Source organism: Cyprinus carpio, chromosome B4 (assembly GCF_018340385.1).
Source record: "Cyprinus carpio isolate SPL01 chromosome B4, ASM1834038v1, whole genome shotgun sequence".
In the NCBI taxonomy this organism is placed as follows: domain Eukaryota; kingdom Metazoa; phylum Chordata; class Actinopteri; order Cypriniformes; family Cyprinidae; genus Cyprinus; species Cyprinus carpio.
The window spans coordinates 1,998,280-2,015,364 of NC_056600.1; the positions used below are offsets into that span (position 1 = coordinate 1,998,280).

Below are 17,085 nucleotides of genomic sequence, written 5' to 3' on the forward strand. Positions count from 1 at the left end.
AGAGTGCAGTTTAGGTTTTAGTTTTTTCCAGTTAGTAGTTTAAGTTGCATCATCATTCAAATATTCACAAAACATATTTCATGCATTACAGTTTTTGTCAAACGCTGCCATGTTTCTGATAGCTTAACCATATCCGGAGTGGACATCAGGTGAACCGATGGAGCGCTGCGGAACAGATACAAGTGAGAAAACAGGAAGAAGCAACATGATGCGTTTCCTGTGACCATAAATCTGATCGTTTAACTCACGTGTACGATTCCTATTTGCTTCATAGCAGGCAAGAAACCACCAAACCCTGTCAAAATTGTGTTTTTCACTAACCTTGTCTCACATTTTAAATGCAATTTAAATAGTTACCATTTCAATCAGCTCAATGTGATTCAAAACTGATTTCCGATGGGTTTATTAAAAAAAAAATATATATATATATATATATAGGCTGCACTGGTAATCATATAATAATGAAATATTAATCTTTAAAAGTCATTTATTTTAAATATTAGTGTTTAGGTTTTGTTTAATTTTATTGCCGTTTTTATTTATTTCCAGTGTGTCATTTTAGTTCGACCTAAACTTAACATTTGAAAAATTACTGCACGCTTTTACAATTACAGAAAGAGCAGCTGTAATCTATTGTATATCCAGATGAAAACAATTTTTTAAGGACACTTCTTTGGTTTTATTTGTAAACCAAACTGCATCCTAGTCTTAAATTTATCATTTGTTTTACTTCATTCAAATGAATGACTTTTCTAAAAGGAAAGTTTTCAAACAGCCTTTTAAGCTTATTTAGAAAAAGTATTAAAGCCCATAAAGAACTGTCTCTGCTAAATGAATTTAAAAATATGCTTCAGGTGCTCTTTTAATTATTATTTTTTTATTATTATTTAGTTTTTTATTTTATTAAAATCATCTCAATTTGTACTTACAAAGTATGTAAATATATGAAAAAATATAGAAAACATAGAAAACACCTGAAGACCAAAGCATTTCATTCAGATTAAACTACATTTAATATTAAAATCACAATAATCTGATGTACAAACACATTACAGATGAATAAAACAGCCAACGTTAATAATCAGCACAGAGATGCAATAAAGTACTGTACTACTAAGTGTGAGATATTGTTGACAGAGAAAATTAACAGACATATATCCAAGAGTTGTAAATATAAAGATGCATATATATAAAAATTAGTCTAATACACTGATCTATAATAGAGAATCTGTCATATATAGATCAGTGGTCTAATTATAAAATAATAGTTTTTATTATTTAAACGGATGAAAATCTACACTTTCAATAATGCATCTAAATAAATGCTCAGTAAATAAATTGCATTTTATCGGCAGTCTTCCGATAGTCGTCTAGTTGCTTTATATATTAGCAATTCCTAAAATACAATGCATATGTATTATTTGATTGTCAAATAATAAGCAATAAAACTTAATGTCTGGAAGGATTTGGAGTTCTATATTAATAGAAAAATGGAGTGCATGATAGAAATGTCTATATTTGATGTGCTCTTTATATACAGTAAAGAACAACATATTATACATTTGTTTATTTTATTAGGAAGATACCATATACATAAGAAGAAGGGGGCTCAATGTAGACTAAATGTTTCACATTTTATAAATGACTCTAAATTATATGTAAATCTCTTGGATTCAAAACAAAAACAAAAAAGCACTGAAATGTTATTTTCTTCCTTACTTTTTTTTCTTCTCTTTTCTTTTTTATCTGCCAGCTAATCTTAATTTGGTGTTTCATATGAATATATAATACAGCTTGTTCTTGTGGCACTGAATTAATAAAGCATTAATGGTAATAATAATAATAATAATAATAAAACGTAATGACGTAATCGCGGGACTTTTATTTTGAAAACCCCGCTCAGCTGTTTTGTTCGACCGCGGAGTTTTCTGGCTTCACTGCGCGACTTTGACGTACGTGAAAGGTACGTTTATTTTTGTTCCTGTTTTTTTAAATGTAAACACATTCACCTGTTTCATTCGCAGTGGCCTTATAACACTGGACTAAATGCAATAATTGACGCTGAGATACTGCTTTATAGCTCGGCTGTTAAGTAAAGGTAAATTGTTATCAAAGATGTTGTTTGCGTGACGTCACATGATGCGCCGACAGCGAAACGAAAGTGAATGTGAGCGCGGATCTGCTTTGCTTCAGTGCAGAATGAAGCTCAGGGTGAGAATCAACAAACAGAGCAGCAGACTGGAGCTGGACGGACCGGAACCGACGCTGTCCGAGCTCAGAGCCCGGGTCAGAGACGAGCTGCTGCCTCGCTGCGGACTGCGGTGAGTTTGAGAAGCTCCTGTCTGCTTCTCTTGGGTGTGTGTGTGTGTGTGTGTGTGTGTTAGGTTTGGGCTTTCTGATCAGTGTCATGTTCTAACCACTAACATACTCAACCCTACTCACATTCTTTTCAATTCTTTTCACAAATTGCTTTAAAATTCTTAAAAAAAAGCAAAATAATAATAAAATCAAAAAAAAAAAAAAAAAAGCAAGCCCTGTCCAGATTTAAAAGTAACTCAAATGTAACATAACGCATCACCTTCCAGAAAAAGTAACTTAGAAACTTAATTAGTTACTTTTTTAGGGAGTAGATATTGAGAATATTGTAATGCATTACTTTTAAAGTAACTCCCCCACACTGGTTTTGAATGCATGTGATGCTAGTTACTGTAATATCTGGTATTTTTAGGATTTTGGATATGGGTTTGATTGGATCTGTACAGCTCTCGTGTGTCTGTCTCTCTCTGCACAGGTCTGATGTGGACTTCAGTCTGTCTCTGAACGGAAAGGAGGTTCTGTTGGACACGGGACAGACGCTCTCTTCGTGTGGGGTTGTTTCTGGTGATATGATCACTGTGGTTTTGCCTGAGCAGGTACAGACTGTCCCAGAAGCCCCGAGCGGAGCAGGAGCCGCAGCCGCGTCTAGTGAGGAGGTGAGCTCACTTTAATTAATTAGACATACTTTTTCATAATAAATGTGCATTAAATTACTAAACACAGAACCCAGAAAAAATTTACGTAGGCAACACAGAATTTCTGCAACAATAAAATGTGTTTTATATTTCACTGTTATTGTTCAAATGCATAATATTAATGTATTAATACATTGTTAAAGTTTTATGAATTCAGTTGAATGCATCATTTTTGATCATTTAAATGTTATTAAAAAGTTAAAACAGGAATCACAGAATTTGGGGGAAAAACAAAACAGATTTCGTACGGCCCTGAAACTGTACTGCTAGCATTATTTTATAATCGACACTGAAATGACAAAGAACGAAATGAAAACTGAACCTGAAACGTTTGTGTGGTGTTGTGTTGTGTGTGGGATGTACAAAGAAGCTGATGCTGTGAGTCAGCATGTTTGTGTGTGTGTGTGTGTGTGTGTGTTTCCTCAAAGCAACCATTGCTGTTTGTCTGTGTGTGTGTGTGTGAGAGAGAGAGAGAGAGAGAGAGAGAATGTCCTCAAAGCAGCCTGTGTGTGTATGTAAGTGTGCGTGTGTGTGTGTGTGTGTATGTAAGTGTGCGTGTGTGTGTGTATGTAAGTGTGCGTGTGTGTGTGTGTGTGTAAGTGTGTCTGTGTTTGTGTGTGAGAGAGAGAGTTCTCAAAGCAGCCTGTGTGTGTGTGTGTGTGTGTGCCTCAAATCAGCCTTTGTGTGTGTAAGTATGCGTTTTTTGCTACTACTCAAAAAAGCCGCCTTTATGTATTCTTGTATAGACTAATGGATGGAGGATGAGGGCGGTGGCGGTGGATCGGACAGCAGCCGTTTGATCGAACATGAGGTGGAGGAGACGGAAGAGGAAGAAGGGATTCTGGGATGGAGGAGTGGATGGAGGATGAGGAGGGTGTGTCTGCGGTGGATCGGACAGCAGCGGTGTGAGGGATTCTGGGATGGAGGAGTGGATGGAGGATGAGGAGGGTGTGTCTCCGCCGCTGCTGTGCTGTGAGACGGAGGATGGAGTGGTTCCTCACGCTCTGGAGCGACTGCTGGACTCGTCCAGCTGCAGAAACCCGTCCGACTGTCTGATGCTGACGGTGCATCTGCTGCTGCTGGAGACCGGCTTCCTGCCGCAGGTCATGACCTCTGCTGACCCCTCACACGCTGTCTGAACCCCAGCACATCCAGTTAGAGTGGATGACAGTAAATATCCAAACGATGACACACTTTTGAGCATAACTTTAATATTATTGGTTGTTCTCTCTCTCTCTAGGGTTGTAATGTGAACTCAGGAGAGATGCCGATTGGCTGGCGGGCTGCAGGGGGCGTGTACAGACTTCAGTATGCCCACCCACTTCTGGAGAACAGCCTGGTGTCGGTGGTCGCCGTGCCGATGGGCCGAACGCTGGTCATTAATGGTGCGTTCATCTGCTTATGGCAGCTGTTATTAATCTTCCTTCATTTGATTGGATTATTTGTTTGTTTATTTGTTGTGAAACAGCTGTTCTTAAGATGGACAAGACTTTGGAGAATCCACGCAAGCTGGTGCTGAAACCAGATGATTATGTGACTGCTGACTGGGCAGGTGATTTTATATACACTGTATATATTACATTTTATATTTATATTTCTAAGCAGTTCAGTAGGAATGAACTGTATTATTAGCTACATTACCACAGAAAATAATATGATGAAATGCAAGTAGTGACAGATATTTTCTTCCGTATTGTGATTAATAAAAACTATGTAAACATATTTAAAAAAAAAAAAACAACAACACACACAACAAAATAGCTAAACTTGAGCTAATATTAAAGTGAAAACTGAAAATCTATTTTAAAATATTAACAAAAATTATAATCGTATATCAATGTTACTCATGTAAACACAACTTATATTAATAGTTATATTAATAAAAAATAAAATTCTAAAAACTTTATAACATATTTACTGTCTGGTTGTGGATGAGAAGATTCCATCCCATGAATTATTATTATTATTATTATTATTAATAATAATTTTTAAAAATAAAAAAAAAAAAAAAATAATAAAAAAATCAAAAAAAAAACAAACAAAACTAAAAAAAAAAAAATAAAAGAAAAAAGAAAAAAAATAATAAAAAAAAAACACACATGAATAAACAAAAAATAAATAAATAAAAAAAATAAAAAAAACTAAAAACTATATAGACATTTTTAAAAAAAAATTTTATTTTTAAATTACTAAAACTAACTAAAATTAAAGAAAAAAATTAAAAAAAAAAAACCAAAATATTAAATAGTGCTGTCAAATGATTAATCCATATTAATCACATCCAAAATAAATGCTTTTTTATGTACTGTCAAATGATTAATCCATATTAATCACATCCAAAATAAATGCTTTTTTATGTAATATATGTGTGTGAACTGTTTATTTATTATGTATATATAAATACACACAAGGTATATATTTTAAAAATATTTACATGTATATATTTATATAATTTATATTATATGTGAATATATTTAACATACCAATATAAAATTTGTCTTAAATATGCACACACATGCCTGTATGTATATTTATATTATTGCTGTTAAACAATTAATCGCAATTAATCACATCCAAAATAAGTTTTTGTTTACATAATGTGTGTATACTGTGTATATTTATTATGTATATATAAATACAAACACATGCATGTATATATTTAAGAAAAATGGTATGTTTATATATTAAATATATATTATATATATGTAAGAATATGAATGAATAAATGTATAAACTTGTAAATATTTTCAAAATATATACTGTATGTGTGTGTATTTACTATTTATATATACATAATAAATATACACAGTACATACACATATATAATGTAAACTAAACTTTTATTTTGGATGTGATTAATCCTTTGACAGCACTAATAGTACATCAGTGATAGTAAGTAAACAACTTTTATATTTTGGGCAAACTGTATTATTTATTCTTTTGTTATTTTCTATAGTACTTGTGCTGTTGTTGTTAATCGGAGCATCTCAGCAGGTTTGGTGTGTGTCTGCAGGTGGCTGCGCAGGCGTGGTCTACACAGACCTGCGCAGACTGTCTCGTCTCTTTAAAGATCAGCTGGTGTATCCGCTCATGGCCGCCGCCAGACAGGGTGATTATTACACTTCCTCTCTCAGTGCTAATGCCACACGCAGTGTTTAATGAGTGTGTGTGTGTGTGTGTGTATGTGTGTGCAGCGCTGGGTCTGCCGGCTCTCTTCGGTCTGGCTGTTCTTCCTCCTGAGCTGCTGTTGCGTGTGTTGCGGCTGCTGGACGTCGTCTCTCTCGTCTCGCTGTCGGCCGTGTGCCGAGACCTGAACGTCGCTACCCATGATCCTTCACTCTGGAGACACCTGCTGCACAGAGACTTCAGGGGTAACACACACACACACACACACACACACTCTCACCCGCAGACAGACACTCAACAGCACAGACACACACACTCCCGGCACACACACACACAAACCCCACACTCACACACACACGCACACACACACACGACCCAGACACACTCACAACACAGACACACACCACCACACATCACAGACACACACTCACATGACAAGCATTTTGTGATTAGTGTCATGATGTTAGTGTTGTGTTTCTTGCAGTGTGTCCCTTCCTGCAGGAATCACACCGAGAACACTGACTGTAAGGAGGTGAGCCAACACGGCTCTGATTCATGTTTATTAAAACAACCCTCTACTGAGTCATTGCTGACACTCGTATAACACTTAAGAACTAAGAATTAATAGAGAGATTGTTTTAAATATTACAATCTGCAATATTTGTATTAATCAGAAACATTCATTAATGTAACCAGAACTGAAGGGAAATTAATGGCAGTCAGTCATTTGCTTTAACACATTTATTTTGCAAAAAGATTTTTCAATATAAAAATGATTAATACTTGCATTTTTTGAGTGTCTCTCTGTTTTTTTTATACATTGATTTCTCACGCACATAGCTGAGACATCTGTCATTATATTCCATTTTTAACATGGAAAACTTACAATTAATGTAATTTGTATAAGAATCAGAAGTTACTCTACACATGATAATTTACCAATGTTATTATTTATCTACTAATATTTAAACTGTTGTCAATTACAATGTTATACGTCAAGATACAGAATTACAATATTATTAAATAGTTTCAACCATTACATAATAATAATATAATAATTATATGTAGTATTTGAAATAATTATAACGAAAAGATATAAACTGTTGTACTGTACTGTAAAATCACTTAAATGTTTTATTACGTTATTTAAATGAAACTGATAATACCAAAAAATATGATCATGTTGCTAGAGTAAAAACTGTAGCAATGATTAAATAATTTTTAACAAATTTATGACAATATTCAATTTAGGCAATTTATATTTAACTTTTTTGCTATACAACATGAAATTATTAATACTTGTATTTATACATAATTTTATATACATATATTATATATACCTCATATATATGCTATACTATATATATCTATATTATATATATATAAATTATCATTGAATTTTTTTTTTCTCGCCACATTCTAATTTATTTAATGATAATAAACACACAGATAAATAGATAATACATCAATGATTTTTATATACTGTCACCATTTATAAAAATAGCATATGAAATATAATGAATTTTTAATTAATAAATTAATCAAAAAAAAATATAAAAAAAATTATTATTAATAAAAAAAAAAAATACAAAACAAAACAAAAATTAAAAAATAATAATTTTTGATAACTAAATGAATTTCAGGTTATTGCCAAACTAAATTGAATATTATATTTGTAATTGTATTACTTATTTTACACAATTCTAAACTCCTAACCTGTGCTGTTTTTAGTCCGCACTTTACAAAAAGCAGTACACACGCATAGGAAGCAGACTCATGATCGCCTGAAAACATATGCCGATTTTTTCCCGCCTCACGTGCCTCCGATTTCCCGCTGCAACGTTCCGTCCCGTGAGTCGTGTGTTGTCTTCCTTTTTCCTCTCTATCCTCCCCGGCATCATCGGAAGGAGTGACGCACCAGTTTTATAAACAGGCCCTATAATCATCCTGCCCCTCCCACGCTTTATTAGACGTTTTAATTGGCCCGCATCCCGGTCATTCCTGCCAGGATTATGGGCGTTTCCCATTTGGCCGACGGAGCATGAAGTATCCGTTTTTTAGGAAGTCCTCACAAAAATAGCTGACCTGTCCAGATTCCATTTAGGTTTTCATTTTGAATAACACTTTAGTAAAGCAATGCTCATCTATCTACAAACAGAGCCAGTCCCAGTTTTTTTGATTGTGTTTTGAATTTTTTTCAAACGCCTTTTTTATAAAATTGAGGAGTAGTCTTCATAAAGAATTAAAACTGTCTTCCCCTGCGAATTCCTTTTATTTAAAGAAACCCGAATATTCATGTACATAGTAAAATTAGGATTATAATTCACCCCCAAAAACATATTCAATTACAGATGATGCTTTTTAGCAATTTGAAGATGTGTTTATTTAGACATAATATACATACATATCAATAAATATAGTTTCAGAATGATCTTTTAACTGTGTGTTGTAAGTTTTTCATTGCTTTGAATTAAACACACAGATTTTTAGTCTTGCATTTTTAATGTAACCATTATCATGCTCAAATGTTCTTTATTTAATATTACAAATTAATGGTTGCATTTACAAAATTTTTATTATTGATGAGCAACAAGACAAACATACCATTCAAATTGGAGTTGTAAATGAATAAAAGGTTATAGGCCAACTTTATTACATTTTGTAATGATTTTTGTAATAATTGGATTACTGTTTTTTTTTTTTCACTTTACAAAGAAGTATAAGCATAGTTATTGAAATTTGAGACTGTCAAATGCCGCTCTTTTTATAGTTTAGATAAAATAATATAAGCCCGTAATATCTCCCTTTAGGTTCTATCCTAGTTACAAATTCATCGTTGACTTAAAATCAGGGCGCCCGTCACAAAGCCCCGCCCATCTTTTTAACATGACCCCGCTCAGGAAAATACTCTCCATTGTTTTTTATTTCCGCGGACATGGCCTGGGGAAGTCCGATTGGTCGACGTCCTGAAAGTTTCCAGATAACATTTAAATAATTTTTATTATTTAAAAATGTTTGATTGCTCTCATTATTATTATTCATATTGTGAATGATATACGCAAAACATTACAGATGATTTGCTATTTGTGTTTAAGATATTTCATACACGTACAGAATAAATTGTCCGGCATTCATGCATCATGTTTTATTTCATATTTAAAATGTTAATTTAACCAACAGCAACATATTTTCAAATTAGTTAAATTGTTATAACTTTATATTAGATATTTGATATTTGTGTAATTGACTGTAAAATCCAGAATATTTAAAATTATTGAAAATTATGGACAAATATTAATTTTTACTCATTTATTTTACAGTATACCACTGTAAAGTTTACAACAGTATATATTTCAGCCTTCTTATTAGTTAAAAATTGATTGCTATTCATAGCATTATTAATAATAATTTGATGATCATTTGATTATTAGAGTATATTGAGCATTCCTCCTTTTTTTATTGAAACAATAATTAATATTTGATAATATTTGACAGAAGTTATTTTTTTTTTTTATTTTTTAACCACTAAACAATTAAGATTTAAACAGAAATTATATAGATTGATCATCTTATGAATTTAGATTTTTTTTTTCAGTAATTATCAAATATTATTTTTCTATTTTACAGTTACAATTGTATTTTACAACACCATATGTACATTTTTTCAGCAATATTTTTATTTTTAGGCATGACATGTGATGAATTATTTTGCTGCAGTGTCTCTCTGGATCAGTGAGTGTTAGTGTCGACGGCATCAGTGTTGCTCCACACAGGTTTGCGTTTCTCCAGGAACGCCCGGATGCCCTCCTGACCGTCCCGCAGGGTCAGGTTCTCCAGCATGGCGGCGGCAGCAGAGGCGTAGGCTGCGTCCCGGCCCAGAGTCACCTGTCTGTGAAACACGGCCTTCCCCAGAGCCACCACGGGCCGACTGCTCTCACACACCCTCCGGGCCACGGCCAGCGTCTCCTGCTCCAGCTGCTCCTCCGGCACCACCTTACTGACCAGCCCATGCAGCAGAGCGTCCTGAGCCGAGACCGGACGGCCCGTCAGCAGCATCAGCATTGCAACCTGGACACAGGGCACAGACTGCACTCGAGGGGACATGACCACACTTTCTCCTACATTTACATTTACATTTGTGACCCTGGACCACAAAACCTGTCATAATCAGATTTAATACATGATTCATACACCAATAATAAACAAGCTTCCCAGTGATGTGTGCTTTGTTATGATAGGACAATATTTGGCTGAGATGCAACTTGAATCTGAGGGAGCAAAAAAAATCTAAATATTGAGAAAATCATCTTTAAAGTTGTTCAAATGAATTCTTAGCAATGCATATTACTAATCACAATTTAAGTTTTGATTTATTTACGGTGGAACATGATCTTTACTTAATATCCTAATGATTTTTTGCAGTTTTAAATTTTTATACAAATTTTATAAAATTGCAATTTACAACAATGACATTTTTTAATTAGCTAAAATATTAATAATAAGTCTTCTGTGGTTTGATCATTTGAAAATATTATAACTATTATCAAACATAATTTTTTTTTACAGTACAATTATTTAATTTTATAATTATTTTATACTTCTACTGCTACTAATTATTAGTAAATGCTCTGATATTATTTAATAACATTATACTTTTTATCTTAAACTGTATAACTGTAATTGACAACAGGAGATAAATTAATAACATTACTAATTATCATTATATTTTTATAATATTATAATGATCAAATATACAGTTTTGTATTTTTCACTAATGGATTTTTTATTTTATAGTTAAATTTAAAAATAGTATATAAAAAATAGTTGATAATATATTTTTTATTTAATGTTACAAATGTAATTTACAACAGTAATATATTTCAGTCTTCTTTATTATAATTAGTTCAAATAATAAAAAAAATATTTATTACTATTATAATAATAATTATAATTGTTGTTATTAATAATAATATTAGTATTATCATTAATGTTGCATTAAATTATTGAAATATACACTTCAAATCTCAGCAGGTACTACAAGTTAGTATCTTTCTTTAGATCCGTGTCTAAATGTTAGTGAAGGTTATGAGCATCCCCCCCCTCTCTCTCTCTCGTCCTCTCCTCTCTCTCCTCCGTCTCCTCTCTCTCTCCTCCCATCTCTCTGTCTCTCTCTCTCATCTGTCCCTCTTCTCTCTCTCATCTCGCTCCCTCTCTCCTCAAAAAGTCTCAACATCTCTCCTCCTCTCGCCTCTCTCTCTCTCTCACTCCTCTCGCCCTCTCTCTCTCTGTCTCTCTCTCTCTCTCTGTCTCTCTCTCTCTCATATATAATTAATCTGGCTGTGTTGTGACACACAGAGGAGTGAGCTGACCTTTCTAGGCACCGCTCGTCCTAAAGCCACTCCAGGTGTGGAGCAGAACAGGCCCACGTTGACTCCAGGTGTGGCAAAAGTGGATTTATCCGTCGCTATAGCGATATCACAGCTGGCCACTAACTGGCATCCCGCCGCTGTGGCAACACCGTTCACCATAGCGATGACCGGCACTGGGATGTCCTGGATCAGGGTCATGACCTTTGAGAAAGAGCACAGTTTATTCCACTGCATTCACACACACACACACACACACACTCCTGTTCTTATGAATGGGAAGTAATATATCGGAATAGCCCCGCCTTCTAAATGAAAGAGCCAATCGCTGATTGGTAAAGTCATTGCATCACCGCAGCAGGCTTCAGAAGACCTCTGACCTCTGAGCAGGTCTGGAACACCCTGCTGTGATAGTCGCGGCCCCGAGCGGCCGTCAGCTCCTTCAGGTCGTGACCCGCGGAGAACACGGGGCCCCGCGCTGCAGAGACACACACACACACACACACACACACAGTTACTGCGGCCGCCGGGGTCTAGCCCATCTTCCTCCAGAGGAACGTGAATGTTTGCCTGATATGATGATGACACGCAGATCGTCTGAGAGCGAGTCTGTCCGCAGGTTTTCTCTCAGAGACTCCAGCATGGGCAGAGACAGAGCGTTCCTCTTCTCAGGGTTATTCAGGACGATCCTCCTGCACACACACACACACACACACACACACCTTTACTTTACAGTACAATTGCAATTTACAATACTAATGTATTATTGTAGTCACTTTACATTTTTTAAGCATAATAATTATTGAATAACTAATAATATCTGAATAATAATAAAATAATTTAAAATAATAACTTAAAACAATAAAAAAAATTAATTTAAAATAATACATTAAATTTAGTTAAAATAATACTACTTTGTCTTATTTGATAACATTTTAGCTATTTTATATAATAATAATTCATTATTTAAAATCAAATATTAATATTTAATTTTATAGTCAAATTTAAATGTATTCATAATTTTATTTAAATAATAAAATAAATAAATAATAATAATTGGATAACTAATAATAGTTGAAAAAAAATTCTGATTTTTACAAAATTTAAAAAAAAAAATTTTGCAGTAATTTAAAACACATATATTAGTCTTCGTTTTATAACAACAACAACAACAACAATATTAAATAATATATTAGATTTTTTTTTTTACTTTTAATTTGTCAGGACAGACTAAATAATGATTCACAAACTGAGACTGAAGTGCGTGCTAGACATGTACCTGATGAAATATAATATAAAGTGCGCATCATAACTAGAAAAAAATGCATATTCACAACAATAACAGTTCGACACGACTAATACACGTTTTGTCAATTGTTGTGTAGTGTACTGTTTTCTGTATAAACAATGGCATTTGCTTTAGCACTTAACTTTAAGACAGAACTAATTCTGATTTAAGTGTTCAAATAATGTTAGGGTCACAGTAATGAATTCGACGGTGGCTTGTTTGGGGTCAGAGGTCACGCGAGCACCTGATTCCGTCCTGCTGTTCTCTGAGGGTCAGAGATGAAGAAGCAGCGCTCATCTTCCTCCTCAAGATCCTCCAAGACGCCCCGCTGCACTTCAGAAGGTACGACGCTTTGTACAATCCGCCTGAAATCATATTTGATTACTGCTGAAATGAGTACAGTATAGTAGACAGCTGCACCACCGGATATGCGGAAGTATATTCAAAATAAAAGTCTTTTTGTTTTTTAATTGCGAAACAGTGAATGCTCGCAAACGCAAACACACCGCGGATGAAAGAGCAACGATTATAATAATCAACACAGCTAAATAAAGCAATGTAATAGTAATTAAATAACTAATAAAGATGTCGGGGGTGGAATTTATATATAGTAGAAATGTCTGTTAAAAATAAATTTTGATGTAATTCACACAGTAAACCAAAATATATATAAACAAATAAAAAATAAAATTAACAAATAAAAAAAATAATAAGTAAATAAAAGGAGCAAAAAGTTTTCTTCAAAGACGCAATTATAAACAGCTTCTCACCCAAACCCACAATTTATTACAGATGTAAAATATATTTATAATAAACGAAATGGGTGATTTGACACTTTTTTCTTGATTTGACACTTTTTTCAAATACTATATAAAATAATAAAAAATAAATGTAAAATATATTTATAATAAACGAAATGGGTGATTTGACACTTTTTTCTGTTTTTTTTTTTAATGGTAAATACTATATAAATTAATGAAAAATAAGGTTTTCCTCTGACTAGAAATAAAGACGTAGAGATAATTAACATCAGTACAGTTCAAACTGTTTGGTTAAGTTTATTTGACTCGCTTTAAAAAAACTAACAAAGCAGGAGATAAAACAACGATAGAGAATTATAGAGTCAGTAGGACTTTTATTATATTTTTTATTTGGTTTATCGGTCTAAAATTCTTCTAAAAAAAAATGTTAAATATTTTGTTAAATAATTTTGAATCGCTGCATAATAATTTAACTTAAAGGTTTTCTCTGTCTAAAATGAAAGATGCAGAAATAAACACCAGCGGTGTAATTCTCACAATTCACCACAGGAGGGCGCTCAGCTATAACAATATATTTCTGCTGAAGAAAAGGGCGGTTTTCCAGATGATTTATTGTTGCACAGGGTCGGAATTAATTTATTAAATAATATGAAATAAATTCAAAGTAATTTAGTGCGAGGTTTTCCTCTGATTCGTTTTAAATCTGTAGAAATAAATCGTTTTAATGTAATTCACACAATGCACCACAGGAGGGCGAAGAAACTCGAATTATAAATGTATATTACAGATGTACAAAAATATATTTTTAGTAAGTTAAAGGGGTAATTTTACATTCCTCTCATGGTAATTGACAATTTATTAAATATTATAAGTCAATGCAAAATAAATTTAATGCATTTATTGTTTTCCCATACCTAGAATAAAAGCTACAAATAATTAACAGCAGTGTAATTCATACAGTTCACAACAGGAGTTTGATTTGATTCGCCTTTCAAAAATGTAATATTTGTTAAATAAAAAAGAATAATAATAATAATATATTTTGTCGATGCACAGTATAATCAATAATTTATTAAATATTCTTGAAAAAAAAAATATTTAACATAAAGTTGCATCGGTGTAATTCACACAACTCACCACAAGAAGGCGCACAGATATACAGGTGCTGGTCATATAATTAGAATATCATCAAAAAGTTGATTTCACTAATTCCATTCAAAAAGTGAAACTTGTATATTATATTCATTCATTACACACAGACTGATATATTTCAAATGTTTATTTCTTTTCATTTTCATGATTACAACTGACAACTAAAGAAAATCCCAAATTCTCTTTCTCCGACTTCTAAAATACTCCAGACACAGGCTGAGTCCACAACTCTTTTATTAATATTGATAACCCCCTCAGCAGCAGATGTCTCCTGCTGAACGCTGCAGGATCTGATCCAGGACTCCACAGACGGACACCTGCACCTTTGACCGTTCGCACCAATATAAACCAGTCGTTTTCTCACACACACACACACACACACACTCTGGTGTCTCCTCACATCTGTGCCGGAATCACCCCTGCTTCTCCTGACACACAGCAAGCAGAGATACTCCACAAAATCATAAATAAAAAAAAATAAAACAAAAACCAAAACAAAAAAAAATCACCGCATTCAAAGATGACTGTGCTCACTTTCTTTATGCTAATCTAAAGCAATGCTCAATCTCATAAAAACTGTATCAACATTTTAACTTTATGCAGAAGTGTCAAGCAATGTCTTTCTGCTCACCAACGAAATAACGCTCAACCAAAAGAAAATAAAAACAAGTGTTTCTAATCACGATGATGAAGTTTATTTCAACACTGGGCAGGAACATTCATAAAAAGTTATAAAACAATGTGTTTCTAATCAATCGTGACGAAGTTTATTTTCAACACTGTAAATCACAAACAGTATAAGCCCTTGGTTTTGAGAATGTGATGAATAACAGACAGCATCTTTTTGTGCTTCAGTGTGGTATGCTCTTAATGTTGTATTTCGTTATTGTTTGTTTGGGCTGTTTGATATTGCTAAAGGATATTTCTCTTGTGTATTGTGTATTTGTGCTGTGGTATCAGTTAATGTTTCGTAATGTTCTCTTGATAAGGATTCTTGTGTATTGTGGGTAATTATAGAACACACTGTGTCGTGGATGTGCAGTATTTACGAAAAATCTCCCCCCTACTCTGGTTTTACAACCAATAAAGGGGGCGCGGCCGTGGATGCTGCGGCTTTTTAGAGGATATCTGTAATTACTTTTAAAATAATCAGCACATATCAAAATAAACATATTCTTAATAATGACTATCATCTGTAATTAAAATAATGATTAACACTCACAAATAACAATAAATTCATTCAAACAGTTCCTCACATTTTTAAAGCTCTTATCACTGACTAAACTAGTGTTTTCACGTTAAGCTACAACTCCACAAAACATTTTAAATATATGTTACCTGATTACATTATTATTCTTTGAGACATGTTTGTTTCAACACATCCGTGTGTGAGAGACTTGTGTTCTTACAGGAAGCTGTTGTGAGATGAGTTTCTGCTTCCTGTCTCTGAGGACGAAGCTGTTGTGAGATGAGTTTCTGCTGTGAGGCAGGGGTTTCTGCTTCAGAGCTGCGGGAGGGTCCCGGAGAAGCAGGGAGTGACCTCTGACCTGACGGAAGCTCTCTCGGAGACCGGTTCTCTGCTGGTCATGCTTCCATCAGAGTGATCAGAGCCGTGTGTGAAACAAAAAAGGTGTGAAGGGAGTTTGTGTAGTCAGTTCATGTGGAGTCATCTGATCTCAGGTCAGACGGTTTGCTGTTAGTTTCTGATCAGCGTTTAATGCTCCAGTAAGACGAGTCGAGATTTTCTCCTGTGCTAAGCTGCGGCTGAGCTGTAAGTTTTAATAAACCCACACGTGTTGAAATAAATGAGGTTTCTATGTGAACGTCAGTAATGTGAAGCATGTCGTGTTGTTAATGGTTGAGCTGTGTGTGATTCCGGCACGGATCTGGAGATATTAATGTTGTGTGTGTGTGTGTGTGGAAAAATGACTGGTTTATTATGGTGCGAACGGTTCAAAGTGCAGGTGTCCGTCTGTGGAGTCCTGGATCAGATCCTGCAGCGTTCAGCAGGAGACGTCTGCTGCTGGGGGGGTTTATTAATATAATAAAAGAGTTGTGGACTCAGCCTGTGTTGTGGAGTATTTTAGAAGTCAGAGTCACAGCTCACCACCGGTGCTGCTGGATCTGGTGTGTGGAGCCCCAGAGGGAGCGTCTGGATCTTCACGTCTGTGCTTCTCTCGTCTCTGATCCGCTCTGCGGCTTGTCACAGCTCACGACCGGACGACCGTCACGCAACCGCGCTTCTGTGACCAGGCTGGGGTTCGTACCCAGGCTCCTTCCGTTCAGGGAGGATCACTCAGACCACTGAGCCACTGGCACTTCCACACTGAACACTCTTTTTTTTGGACTTTTGTCTTTTTATTTTCTTCTTTAAAGACTAG

General features: G+C 34.3%; 2 protein-coding genes across 2 annotated transcripts; one reads left to right on the plus strand and one right to left on the minus strand.

The window, feature by feature from the left end:
* The first annotated feature begins 2,104 nt into the window (after positions 1-2,104).
* Positions 2,105-6,673, plus strand: fbxo7 (F-box protein 7). Its single transcript, XM_042722603.1, has 8 exons — positions 2,105-2,321; positions 2,792-2,976; positions 3,885-4,114; positions 4,252-4,396; positions 4,480-4,563; positions 6,025-6,120; positions 6,206-6,437; positions 6,622-6,673. Exons 1-8 carry the CDS (start codon positions 2,137-2,139, stop codon positions 6,671-6,673), a joined length of 1,209 nt encoding a protein of 402 aa, XP_042578537.1. The 5' UTR covers positions 2,105-2,136.
* A 3,126-nt stretch (positions 6,674-9,799) lies between these two features.
* On the minus strand, positions 9,800-13,242 carry echdc3 (enoyl CoA hydratase domain containing 3). The gene is made up of 5 exons (XM_042721571.1): positions 13,036-13,242; positions 12,074-12,195; positions 11,884-11,981; positions 11,507-11,707; positions 9,800-10,205 (listed from the first exon to the last, which is right to left on the minus strand). Exons 1-5 carry the CDS (start codon positions 13,164-13,166, stop codon positions 9,867-9,869), a joined length of 891 nt encoding a protein of 296 aa, XP_042577505.1. The 5' UTR covers positions 13,167-13,242; the 3' UTR covers positions 9,800-9,866.
* Between the last annotated feature and the right edge of the window lie 3,843 nt (positions 13,243-17,085).